This window comes from Spermophilus citellus (assembly GCF_964194105.1).
Source record: "Spermophilus citellus genome assembly, chromosome: 4".
Taxonomy (NCBI): Eukaryota; Metazoa; Chordata; class Mammalia; order Rodentia; family Sciuridae; genus Spermophilus; species Spermophilus citellus.
Genome location: NC_138185.1, coordinates 214,265,673 through 214,279,938, shown reverse-complemented (window position 1 = coordinate 214,279,938; position 14,266 = coordinate 214,265,673). Strand labels below are relative to the sequence as shown.

At 37.8% G+C, this 14,266-nt stretch overlaps 1 protein-coding gene across 3 annotated transcripts in view; it reads left to right on the top strand.

Moving 5' to 3' along the window:
- Positions 1 to 13,837, top strand: part of RPS6KA5 (ribosomal protein S6 kinase A5) — a 185,110-nt gene extending 171,273 nt beyond the window's left edge. The window contains exons 14-17 of one of the 3 annotated variants that reach the window (XM_081288709.1): positions 2,205 to 2,324; positions 7,500 to 7,659; positions 9,264 to 9,427; positions 11,932 to 13,837. In XM_081288709.1, coding sequence (XP_081144835.1) covers positions 2,205 to 2,324; positions 7,500 to 7,659; positions 9,264 to 9,427; positions 11,932 to 12,171 — 684 coding nt within the window. In that variant the 3' untranslated portion in view covers positions 12,172 to 13,837. Of the gene's footprint in view, positions 1 to 2,132; positions 2,325 to 7,499; positions 7,660 to 9,263; positions 9,428 to 11,931 lie in introns of all 3 variants that reach the window. The other 2 variants (XM_081288708.1, XM_081288710.1) reach the window with 2 other exon arrangements.
- Positions 13,838 to 14,266: the final 429 nt, after the last annotated feature.

Genomic DNA, 14,266 nt, shown 5'->3' with positions numbered 1-14,266 from the left:
CAATTCACTCACTTAGCCTGATGTGCTGATTTAAATGATTGTACATTAGAACAGCTAACGTTTATTAAGCATGTAGCAAGCACCAAAGTAGTAAAGTAACAATCTAGATGTCCTTGGTAAATTAATGATCAAAATAACCATGTTTTCTGAATATTTGAGGCATATCTGAACATTCAAATATGTTTAAATATTAACAGTTTTGAATAAAATGTTTCTGAAGCATAATACCTACCTCTACCATGTTTTCTTTAATAGACTATACTAGATATTATATAACTGTTTTATTTATGCCTTTATTCAGTGAACAATATTGGTATACCTCAGAGATACTGCAGTTTTGGTTGCAGGCTACCCCAATAAAGTGAATATTGCAGTAAAGCATATCACAGGTTTTTTTTTCCCCAGTGCATATTATTTTTATTCTACACTATAATCTATAAAGTGTACAATAGCACTGTGTCTGAAAAAACATGGTTCATACCTTGATTTTAAAATATTTTATTGCTAAAAGATTCTAACTACCTTCTAATCCTAAAGTTTTGCTGGTGGAGGGTCTTCCCTGGATGCTGATAACTGCTGCTGATCAGGTTGGGCTCACTGTGGCCGTTTCTTGAATAAGTCAACAATGAAGTTAGATGTCTTGATTAACTCTTCCTCTCATGAAATATTTCTTGGTAGTGTGGGATCTGCTTGGCAGCATTTTACCCACAATAGAACTAATTTTGAAATTGTAGTCAGTCTTCTCAAACCTTTCCACTGCTTTATCAACCAAGTTTATTTCTTATTCTAAACCCTTTGTTGTCATTTCAACAGTGTTCACAGTGTCTTTCCAGGAGTAAATTCCATCTCAAAAAACCTTTTTCGCTCACCCATAGGAAACAACTCCTTATGTGTCCAAGTTGTGTCGTGAGAGGGCAGCGGTTTAATCACATCTGCAGGCTCCACTTCCTATTCTGGTTCCTTGACGTTTCCACCGCATCTTCAGTTACTTCCCCCACATAAAGCCTTGAGCCCCTCAGAGTCCAAGTATTTGGAATCAACTTCTTCCAACTCCTGTTCTGTTCACATTTTGTCCTCCTCCCAGGAATCATGCATGCTCCTAGTGGCATCTGGAATGGTGAATCCTTTACAGAAGGTTTTCAGTCTGCCTTGCCCAGGTCAATCATAAGAATCACACCTACGACAGCTGTAGCCTTATAAAATCTATTTCTTAAATAACAAGACTTGAAAGTCAAAATCTCCTCCTTGTCCCGACACAGAGTGAGCACACATTGTTGGGAAAACAGTGCTGGGAGACTTGCTCAACCCAGGGCTGCCACAGATCTTTAATTTGTTTAAAATGCCTTATCTGAGTTAGGCACAGAAGTGCACACCTGTAATCCCACCTACTCAGGAGGCTGAGGCAGGAGGATTGCAAGTGCCAGGCGAGCCTAGACACCTTGGTAAGATCCTGCCTCAAAATTTAATAATTTTTAAAGGGCCAGGGACAGAGCTCTGTGGTAGAGGGCACCTGGGTTCAATCCCCAGTACTGTGCAAAAAAAAAAAAAAAATCCCCAAAACTTAAACACACACACACACACACACACAAATGTGTTATCTGCAAAGAGCAATAACATGATGCACAATCAAATGAGGAATGCCTGTACTTACCAAAGCACCTACACTAAAACTAGGGACACAATCATAGAAGTGGACACAGAGTCCCCACCCTTATGAAAGTATGGTCTAGTATATCAGAATATTAAACTAAAAATACAGAGATGATAAGTGCCAGGAAGGGAAAGCAAGCCAGGCTGGGAGAAAACATGAAAAGCTCTAACTTCAGTTGGGTAGAGGGCTAGGGTGGTGTCTCTAGAGGAGGAGGAGGGGGTTGATAGGTGGGCTGGAAGCGGGGTTGTAGAGGAAGTGGCAGGCAGACTCAAGCCAAAGGAAAAGAGACATGTGCAGTCAAAAAATGCCTCACCCAACATTATAAAATGAAAAAGTATAAAAAGTATAAAATATACATTGACATGCAGCCCCAAAACACTCCCTGTGAGCCCTCTCCCTGTGCATGATGTGCTCCATGAATGGGATCACAGATCCTCTGACATTTCAATAAGAAACCAACTGAAGTATTGGTATCTTCCAGAATTTATTGTTCACTGATGAAAATGATAATTTGGAAATTAAAGTTATCGATTTCGGGTTTGCTCGCCTCAAGCCGCCTGACAATCAGCCCCTGAAGACCCCGTGCTTCACCCTTCATTACGCAGCCCCGGAGCTCTTGAATCACAATGGCTACGATGAGTCCTGTGACCTGTGGAGCTTGGGTGTCATCTTGGTGAGTGTCACAGAAGAGCCACTAAACCTGGTCAGTTCTTAGGTGTCCCCTGTAATTTTCTCTCTCTGTTGTTTTTCTTGAATTCATAAAAAAAAAAAATAGAAAAATGGCCAATTGGTTTCTTTTCTGTACAGCCAATTAGAAGGCCTATCAAAGAATATGTCCCTTTCTTAAAACTTACACTAGAGAATGTTGGAACTGGGTTTATTTTGAAATATTTAAGTTACCTATTTCATATGAATGAGTTATGTTATTTTTTAAAAGAAGCATGAATGTATTTTTATAAGACATATTGGATATAATGTGAAAGTAGTAGAGTGACTCTTTAATACAAAAACACTTCAAGAGCTTATGTGAGACTTCAGACTAAAAATGTAATTAAAGAAAATCATTTAGGGTAAGTTAACAAATTAATAGATCAAACTAGAAATACTTCTGGTAATTTATAGCAATTGTGGTGAGCATGCTTTTCACCAAATGTGCCTAGATGATGTAATCAGAAAATAAACATTAAGCGGGAAAAAAAATCTCAGAATTTTTTTGCCTCAAAATACCTTTACTTTTTCTGCATGTAGTGCATAGTACATGATCTTAGAGGGAAATTTTGAGATATTCCAGAAAGATGCAAGAAACAAAGTGAAAGTTGCTCATAACCTTTCCACTCAAAGATGATGTTGAGCAAGCTTCCCTCGCCCTCAGTCCCCCGCTGCACATGTCCCCCAGTTGCAGTGTATCTTGTATGTTTTTATATATGTGTATGTGTATGGAATTTTAAAAATATTTTTTTAGTTATTGTTAGACCTTTATTTTATTCATTTATTTTTATGTGGCACTGAGACTCAAACCCAGTGCCTCACACATGTCAAGCCAAGCACTCTACCCCTGAGCTACAATCCCTGTGTATGGAATTTTTAACAAATGGGATTATATTATACATGTAGTTCGAGTCTGTGAAATTTCTTTTAAATATTTCTTTGATAATTATCTGTTAGCATTTTCCATTTTTTCACTAATTATAAACTACACAAGTAAATATTTTGCACATTATGTTTGCATTTTTCTCATTATTTCCTTAGGACAGATTCTAGGGGACGGTAGGTGCATCTTTATTTCAACATGGAAGCCTAGATTCCCTGTTAGAAGATTCACCAGGTTATGTTCCCATCAACTGTATGAGAGAACATTGAATGCTGTCCGTATCAATCTTAAATTAGTCCCTACTGTTCTTATAATTAGCATGTATTTCTTTGATGAATATTCACTCTCAGCATATTTTCATGTTTTTGGACATTTGTATTTTCTCAGTTATAAATTGTTCCTTATGAGCTTTGCCCATTGGTCTATGGGGAGATTTTTTTCTACTTAATCTTAAAGGTCTGTTAAGGATTTTAATCCTTTGTCTGACATCAATATTGGATATGTTTTTATAGTTTACCCTTTGTTTGAAATCTTTGTTTATACGCTGGGGCTGCAGCTCAGTGGTAGAGCTCTTACCTAGCATATATGAGGCACCAGGTTTGATCCTCAGCACCACATAAAAAAAATAAATAAAGGTATTGTGTCCATCTACAACTAAAAATATTTTTTAAAAGAAAACTTTGTTTATAATAATATGGAATTCTGATTTTGTTTTTAGAGAAGTTTATAAATAGAGGAGTTTTTTCCTGATGTGTCAGCCTTTCCCTATGTGGTGTGTGGCTTTGATGTCAGGCTGTCACTCCATCCCTGCCCTCATCCCAAGATTTTAAAAGTAGTCTCCTAAATTTCCTCCAGCATTACTCTGTTTTATTTTTGTGCCTCAATCTGTCCTCCATCTGGGGTTTATTTTGGTGTCAGTTGTTCTCCCCCAATGGCAGCCACTTGTCCCTACAGAATGGTTCTTCTTTATTTTAAGCTTTATTTGGTTTTCATCTGAGCACTTTTAAATCATCATTTATCATTGTCAAACTAATTACTTATGAATAAGATTATTTTTAGTAAAAATAAGTAACTCTAGGGCTGAGGTTATGGCTCAGTGGTAGAGCACTTGCCTGGCATGTGGGAGGCACTGGATTTGATCCTCAGCACCACATAAAAATAAATAAAGGTATTGTGTCCATCTACAACTAAAAAAGTTTTAAAATAAACAACTATAAACAATTGTAAAAACAAATCTACTATAGGTTTGAAGAGTTTTATGGACTTAAATTGATGGCATGTTCATTAGCAGCAGTGTCTTTAAAAAACTGATGAAAATAAAAAAGAGCCTTTGATTTCTAGTATCACTTTTCTTTTCCATTGGAAAAAGAGACTTCCATTAAATCTAGGCCGGTTGTGACCAGCAAACTCTTAAGGTTTAAGAGTCTTAGACGTGCAGAGAGGTATCTTAGAGCCCAAGTGTTATTTCTATGAAAGCAACTTTCCATAGGGCATGGATGGAAGCAGTGCTGCCCCCTAGATGGGATTATCACATTTTAAGAAAAATGGGATATAAAACAGGGTAAGTGATAGCAGAGGACAGTCAAAATGTCCAGACTGTGGGCAATTTAGAAACCACCTTTTTTTTTTGTAGTTTCCATTTCTTATAATATCCGTGTTTTTCAGTTATAAGAGTATAACTACAGTGTGTATCATGCCCACATCTAACATGATACTAAATTTGATCTTGATCTTTATTTTGCTGGGAAGGCCTACTGATGTTCCCCTGAGGGAATATTGCTGGTACCAATTGACTCTGATGAGCTGTTATAAATAATCTTGAGTGGATATCTTTATTCATATAATTTTCATAGTCTTTGGATTGGGGATGTTAATGTCTCAGAAATGAGATTATAGGGTTGTACTTTTAGTCACATCCAACTTGCTTGATTTTTATTTATTAGTTTTGAGGGGTTAAAATCTTTTTTTATTTGTTCTTTTTAGATATACATGACAGAGTATATTTTGACATACATACATGGAGTATAACCTAAAAAAAGTATTCTCAATACTTTTGTTTGTTAATTACTCAAATTCTAATCAGGATCCCATTCTGCAGTTGTACATGATGTGGAATTTCACTAGTAAAAATATGTATTCATATATGAGCATAGGAAAGTTATGTCAGACTCATTCTACTGACTTTCCTATTCCCATTCCCCCTCCATTCCCTTCATTCCCCTTTGTCTAATCCAATGAGCTTCTGTTGTTCCCTCCCCGCTTACTGTGTGTTAACATCTGCATATCAGAGAGAACATTCAGCAGCCCACATCTCAAGCAAGTAAATTATAAGAAAAGATAACTTGGGAACCTACAGATTAAAAGACACTTGAGCAATAATGTTTACATTTTACTTGAATCCTGATTCAAGCAAGATCGAAATTCTGTGTATTGAATTCAAATTCTAAAAGTAATTCTAAAAGTAATTCTAAAATTCTAAAAGTAATACAGATGTTATTAAAAAAAAAATATATATATATATACACATACATACATACATACCCACAATATGTATAACACAATGAGATTTTGAACATACAAAGAAATGACTGCTAATATTTTTAAGTGTGATAATGGCACTGTGGTTATAATTTTAAAAAGTCTTGCTTTTTAAAGATACAAGATGAAAGTGAAAAAAATTAACACCTTCTTTAAACTGTCAAAAAAAGAGAGAAAGCTTTGCATAAATGAATGAATATTTCCAGACGTCTAGAATACAAAGCCTGAATTATCCCATAGCAAGCACAAAATTTATTTGAAGTCTCCTGATGTACCTTAGAAGTGTGTGACCCTTTTGCATTTTCCATCTAATAGATGTAAATGTGGGTATTTTATTAAGAAAAGGAACTATTTTACCCTGAGTAAAATAAGTACTTCAAGAAAATATATCCTGTAGTATCATCTGGCTTTTTTTTAAGTTATTTTGTAGGTGTGATTGGACACAATGCCTTTATTTTATTTATATTTACTTGTTTTTATGTAGTATTGAGGATCAAACCCAGGGCCTCACATATGCTAGGTGAGCGCTCTACCGCTGAGCCACACCCCAGCCCTCATCTGGCTTTGATTACAACCCAGTATATGCTGTGGAAATATAATCCCAGTCTGAATGTGTAGGGCTTAATTAAAATAGAGGTTACACAGCATATTAATGTTTGTGCTATCACAGAATACCACAAACTGGATGACTTAAACAGCAGATTTATTTTCTATGGTTCTAGAACCTGGGTAATCTAAGATTGAGGTACCAGTAGAGTTGGCGTCTGGTAAGGACCCCCCTTTGGGTCACAAACAGCTACCTGCTCACCATGTGCTCATCAAAGCCTTTGGCTGGTACACGGTTCCACAGAGCTCTCTCTGGTATCTGTTCTTTTAAAGACACTAATCCTGTTGGATGAGGACACTATTATATAATTTAATTTCACTTTAACTACCTCCAAAAAACTCCCTCTCCAAGTACAATGGCATTGAGGGTTGGGACTTCAACATATGAATTTAGTTCTTTAACACAAAGTATTTAGGAGATATAGGACAGGATATATAACATACCAGTGATATAGCACATAATTCCATTTAAAATATATTTCCCCTAAATATTTTATTCTGGAGACATTAGTTTTTGTTTTTTGTTTTTTACTTTGTTCCCAAAAAATTTTATTTTGAAAATTTCAAAAGTAGAGGACGTGAGAGAAAAATACTACGAACATCTAGTATTTCACTGCATTTGTTTTTTTTTTCTCTGATTCTTCCTTGTGTGTGTGCTCTTACAATATATTTATGTGTATGCATATGTTTATGGACATACATAATACATGTACACAGACACAGAGATTATTTCTGCATACACATGCAATTCTTGATATGTATTTCTGTATAGATATGTCTCTGTTTTGCACCACATCATTTGTAGACAGAAAATTAATCTTAACAGAAATCGATTACTGGATAATCAACTAAAATTATAAGTCTATGCCCCTTGGATAAAGGGGTACTTTGAAGTAATAAAATGGTTTTATATTTGAATATCATAAAAATTCATGCCACTTTGTTTACAAGTCTTTGGAATGTGGGGTAACCTCAGTGATGGAAGTCATGTGGTCTTTTAAACCAAATAATGCTAGTTGTAAAAGCTGGTGAGTTGTGCTAATTAAGTTGGCAGTAGGATTACTGGAGGGTCTGCGACAGTCATTCTGCTTTGTTACTTTTCTTCCATGATAGTATACAATGTTGTCAGGGCAGGTTCCATTCCAGTCTCATGACAGAAGTTTGACGTGCACCAGCGCAGTCGAAATCATGAAGAAAATTAAAAAGGGAGATTTCTCCTTTGAAGGAGAAGCCTGGAAGAATGTATCCCAAGAGGCTAAAGATTTGATCCAAGGTAAGAATCTCATGACGCTTGGTGTTCTGCAGGATGCATAGTGACTGAAGCGGAGTCATGCCCCTTACACACACGTAACGTGTTTGTTAATTACTCACGGAGCCCATGGGTGTTCTCTGGGGTTTACCAGGCTGCACCTTTCAGCCTGTCGTTCCTCTTCCCAGACACTGTCCCTCAGTGATCTCGACATTTCCAGCATGGACTAATCTATGGCTCCCACTGCATCTCAGTCGAAGAACTTAGATGTACTTTTCCACTGTCCTTTCCCCAAACATATTTCTTCTCCCACTTTCCTCCTTCGGGACAGTGGCACTTACCCAGAAGCCAAGTCACTGAAACAGAAACCTGTCACCTGGCTGCCTGCACCTTCCTTGCCTTCTGCAGCCTGTCCCCTGGTGCTCAGGTTCAGCCACCCCCGGGCTGCCCTCCTTCCCACTCCCAGCCAGGTGTCTTGGAGTCCAGCAGCATCCCTTCATTTGGACTCACTTCCTCTCGTTTGACCTGTCCATCTGTTGACTGAGTGACAAATGTGATCAGGGACTCTCCATCAGCTGCAGGTCTCACTCCTTAGCCTGGTGTTGAGACCTCAAGGCCTCCATCACCTGGCCCTGCTTCCCCTGCTTCCCGGTTTCCACAGCTCTGCCACTGTGGGAAACTCAGATTTCTCCATTTCTTTCTATATAGAGCACCCTCTTCCTCCTGCTCACTTCTCATTCCACAGGACTCAACTCCTGGGATCCTTCCAGGATACCTGCTCTCCACGGATGAGCCCTTCTCCCGGGCCTGCCAGCCCTGTCCCTGTGTGTTTTGCTACTAGTGCCCTCCTGTTAGACTGGCTCCCTCCTGTCCCTGTCTTTAGTCACCCTTGAGTCTCCAGTCCATGTCTCAGGAGAGCCTCCCACCCTCCCTGACTTGTAGCAGATGCTGGTAAAGGTCTGGACATGAGTGAAGTAGATCTAGGTGTTCTGTTCTCATTGGAGCTTACCAAATCACCAGTGGGAGTCTTTGTTTTGGGGGTTTATTTTCTGATTGAAAAGCTCATTAGCCTACAGCCTCCTAGAAATAGGCGACTGCGGCATTATCATCCAGTGTCCACTAGAAGATCTAAATATATTTGTATATATATGTGTGTGTGTATATTATAATTATCTGCTGGGTACAGTGGTGAATGCTTGCAATCCCAGTGACTCAAATGGCTGAGGCAGGAGGATCACAAGTTCAAAGCCAGCCTCAGCAACTAAGCAAAGCCCTAAATAACTTCATGAGACCTGTCTCAAAATAAATAAAAACGACTGCGGATGTGGTTCAGTGGTTAAGCACCCCTGGATTCAACCTTCAGTACAAAAAAAAAAGTATGGGCTGTGGTTGTGGCTCAGAGGTAGAGCGCTCGCCTACCACGTGTGAAGCCCTGGGTTCGATCCTCAGCACCACATATAAATAAAATAAAAATAAAGATATTTTTTTAAAAAGTAATTATCTTTGTAGGAAGTTGAAGCCTCATTGAAATCTTCATGTCATGTACATAATTGAAATTTATGTCTGAGATAGATGTTTAAACCAGGTTTAAAATGGCAAACCTTAAAATATATTATTTATTCCCACAGGACTTCTCACTGTTGATCCAAATAAAAGACTTAAAATGTCTGGCTTGAGATACAATGAATGGCTTCAAGATGGCAGTCAGCTGTCCTCGAATCCTCTGATGACTCCAGACATTCTGGGATCTTCGGGAGCTGCCGTGCACACCTGTGTGAAAGCAACCTTCCATGTGAGGCTCTGCACTATGCACGTGGCAGGCGGTTTGAAAAGGGATTGTAACCACATTTCTTTTATTTAACATTTTTAGTTGCAGATGGACACGATACCTTTATTTAATTTATTTATTTTTTATGTGATACTGAGGAGTGAGCCCAGTGCCTCACACATGCTAGGCAAGCGCTCTGCCACTGAGCCAAAACCCCTGACCCATAACCACATGTTCTTATTTGGTAGTCTCAGAGACATGCTGTCTGTTAACACATTTACAATATATTCACCTTTTAATTTTTATAAACTGCTTCATACTGCTTCATAAACTGCTTTAATTTTTATAAACTGCTTCACTCTCCTAGAATGTGTGAGGCACTGGGTTCAATTCTCAGCACCACATATAAATAAATTAATTAAATAAAGGTCCATTAACATCTAAAAATATTTTATTAAAAAAAGAATATACAAAGTACTTATTTGGTGTTTAGAATGAGTTTGTAAGAGGAGACAGTAATCTGATGTTTGGATAGTTGAAAGATTTTAATAAGTAATGAAAACAACTTAAACAAGCATACATAATAAAAAAGTTTTTCCCCCAAACAAAATCATGTTTTTAAACCATAACTAAATGTTAGGAACTAAGACATAAGAAAAGTCTATTCATTCAACAACCCACCCATTAGTGCATGTCATAGTCTAGGACTGAGGGATTTGAAGTGAGTTAATTGTATAAATATAGACTGTATCCTTAAAAAGCTGACACTACATGATGATAACCACATTATGTACCCTTGTGTCAAGCAAATACAATTATATCAAGATAATTAGCATAAGAAATAATGGGGTAGAGAGATTTAAAAATTTTCTCTAACAGACTTATGTTGAGCCATCAGCACCAGGATTTGATTTTAGAAGTCATAACTGGACATGGTAGTGAACACCTGTAAGCCTAGCTATTTGAGAGTCTAAGGCAAGAAAACCAAAAGTTCAGATCCAGCCTGCATAAATTAGCAAAACCCTATCTCAAAATAAAAAGGGCTGGGGATGTAGCTTAGTGGTAGAGCACCTTCCTAGCTGTGAGAGCCCTGGGTTCAATCCCTAGTACTACCCAAAAAAAGAAAAGAAAAATAGGGGCTGGGTATGTAGCTCAGTGGTAGAGCACTTGCTTAACATATGTGAGGCCTTGGGTTCAATCCCTGGCACTGAAAATAATAATAATAAAATTTAAAAAGTAACCAGAAAATGTTGGAAAGTAGCTGCAATAATTTAAGCCATCTGGACTAGGATTGTGGCTCAACAGTAGAGCACTCGCCTAGCATGCATGGGGCCTTGGGTTCCATCCTCAGCCCACATAAAAATAAATGAATGGAATAAAGGTATTGTGTCCGACTACAACTAAAAATAAATAAATAATTTTTTTTTTTTTTAAAAAGGAATTTAGGCCATGTGATCCAGGTCTTCTCAGTGATGACCATGATGCGAGTTTGTCAAGGTGCCTGCACCACTGCCCACACTTGAGCTAAGAAGGATCAAGACAGGCTGCTATGAGGAAGAAGCTGGGGTGGGATTTGCACAGCTACAATTCTCTGTGTATATTAAGTGACCAAAATAAGCTCAAGTGACGTTGCACTGGGTGTACAGAGCAAGGACCTACAATGGATTGAATCTGCTCTGTGTTGGAATTTTGTGGCTGGAATTTTCAATCTTAGACATGAAACCAGTAAAAGTAACAGAAAGGATTGTTGCTTCAGATGACTGATGTTCTTCAAGACTTTCCAGTTAGTCAGCGGTTTCTCACTGAGATGTCACACTAACTTCTTAAAAAGATTTATTAAATGAGCGGAGGTGTAGCTCAGGGATAGAGTGCCTTGCCTGGCATGCACAAGGTCCTGGGTTCGAACCCCAGTGCCACAAAATAAATAAACAAATGAAATCCTGACTCCTGAACAGCCTGGCTGGTGTGATGAAACTCAGAATTCTTTTCCCATGAGCTTCTCTTCCCTGCAGCAGGTTTGGGTATAAAAGTTTTGTTCCCAGAACAGCCTGAGAGCTATGGTTGCCACAGGAAGTTGTCCTCTGCTATAAGTTGTATTTACTGCAAAAATGTCAATACTTTTTTCTTTTGTTCTTTTAGTTATACATGACAGTAGAATGTATTCTGGCATATTATACATATACAGAGTGTCACTTATTCTAATGAGGATCCTATCATGGCTGTCATGATATAGAGTTACCCTGGTCGTGTATTCAGATAGGAGGCTGGGAAAGTTATGTCCGATTCCTTCTACTGTCCTTCCTATTCTCTTCCCTCCTCCCTTCCCTTCATCCCCTTTGTCTAATCCAAAGGACTTCTATTCTTCCCCTTCCGACCCTCCCTTGTTTGGGGCTAGCCTCCATTTATCAGAGAGGACAACTGGCCTTCAGTTTTGGGGGGATTGGCGTATTTCACTTTGTATGCTATGCTCCAGTTCCATCCATTTCAAAAATGTCAATATTTTTACCTTCCCTGTTTTTCTCCCCTAGGCCTTTAACAAATACAAGAGAGAAGGATTTTGCCTTCAGAATGTCGATAAGGCCCCATTGGCTAAGAGAAGGAAAATGAAAAAGACCAGCACCAGTACAGAGACCCGCAGCAGCTCCAGCGAGAGCTGCCATTCTTCCTCCTCCCATTCCCATGGCAAAACCACGCCCACCAAGACCCTGCAGCCCAGCAACCCTGCTGATAGCACTAACCCAGAGAGCCTCTTCCAGTTCTCGGACTGAGAGACCGACATGTGCATGGTAGGAATGTCCTCCGTGGCCGTGGCACCTTGCTCTCCCTCAGCATGATCCTGAGGTGGTGGTCTGTGCTTTAAAGAATGTGTTCCGTTGGTCTCATTGGGATCTGCTCCTAGTGAATTTTTTCAGGAAAACTGTTTGGTTATCCTTGAACAAGAACACTGAACAGAGAATGTCACTGTGAATGGAGCATTTGTGATACCCTTAACAACCTAGCATGATACCAACAGGATGATTCTTGAAAGGGCAAAGGTTTCTGTACATTGACTAGGTCCTTGTTAGATGATGCTGCCTACAATGTCAGTCACAGGTTCTCTGATGTCTGCCAACAAGACTTGACGCCTTTCACTAGGCCTGATGGACAAGGTGGGTTTTTAAGAGATTTGTACCCTTTGGATAGTGATTTAGCAGAGCAAGAAGTCTGTTTTCAGAAAAAGATTCTGTAATGAATTTTGTGTGTGGCATATACTTATTTCTTGAGAGAGAATTTTAACTTATTGTTTTTATTTTATGGTTATATATGATAATAACTTGCTATTCATCTTTTTCTAAAAAGTTAAAAAAAAAAAGAAGTTATTAGAACTCGAGGTCCCATGCCTTGTGTTTGGGAGCCACGTGAGATGCATGCTAAGTTGTGTATGTTTTTAATTTTGCACTGCCTTTTCCTGGTAATTAATTTTAAAGATCATTGCAAAATATTAAGGTACATGTCCCTTTGTTTTAAGTAATATTGCACTTTATAGAAGAGTGTGAATAAATCAATCTGTTTTATAAAGTGCACTGTTGAAAGCATATGTACTGTATGTTTGCTGGGTTTTTTTTCCATTATCTACTTTAAATTTGTCCTCACATCCCTCTTCTGCTTTGTATGCAACAAGTAGAATGGGGTGCTTTGTATAATGTGTCATTAGCCACTTATGCACCAATCTGAGGGAAAACTAAAGGGAAATTTTACTCAACACTGTGCTTCGTATGTGTACACTGTGTTGTGCTACAGTGAGGTATTCCCTCCTGTAGTCAAATATTATGTACATAATATTTTAGAATCATACCTATGACTTGTTTTGAAATTTTTCTGTTGAATTTTAAATCCAGAAAGCATTTTATAAATTTATGCAGAGCACTTTTATTGCTCAAAAGTTCTGAATTCATACAGAAAACAAGTGCTATGCGATGAAGACATTTCATTAAGATTGCTGCATTTTAAAATAGAATTAGTTCATTCCCTATGCAAAAAAAAATTAAGTGACAGGATTTGTACATTATGTTTTCTTTTAAAGCCATCACATAAAATGCCAGGACTGAGAAAAGTGATCTTTGCTATGTTTACAGGAATCATGCTTAAAAAGATAATGCCCAACATGTTTATTTTATAGTTTTTGTTAATGATAACCTCTTGATCATGGGTTTGGAATTTGGGCATGATATTTATTTATCCCTTTCCTGAGGTAATAGCAGCATTAATTTCAACCAGTTATAAGTACTAAAAATATTGCACTCTCTGTATTGGTAGCATATTTATTACTGAATCAATGTGTATACTAATAGCACAGGCAACAAAAATGGCAAATATTAAAATATTTTCAAAAAATTGTATTATCCTGTTCACATTTTTGTCCATGATGGTTTTGGGGAATAACTTTATACTTTTCACTGGCGCAAATGACTTCATAATTCTCAAGGAGTCAATGAAAGTTTTTGTACTTCTTTCAGTCATCCCTAGTAATGATGGGAAATTTTGTGTGAATTATAAACAAACTATAGCTAATTTATAAAATGTGATGCCATCAGGTACATATTTATAATTTTTAAAAATGTCTGTTTATTTTGACCTTGGGTGTACTTATGTTTGGAAATGTGTAAGTTAGCTCTTCAAGTCATCTTTTAAACTATGAATCCTGGTAGAAAATATGAGTTGAAACAGAAACTAAAGGGACTATGTTTACAAAAGAAAATTATCCAGAAAAATGGTTCAACAGCACACCCCAAGATTGATGATGGGTTGACTCCCTGCAAATGTTGGAATGGACACGTTTTGTTCTCATTTCTTCTCCCTACAACTTCTCCTGGAGGACTTGAC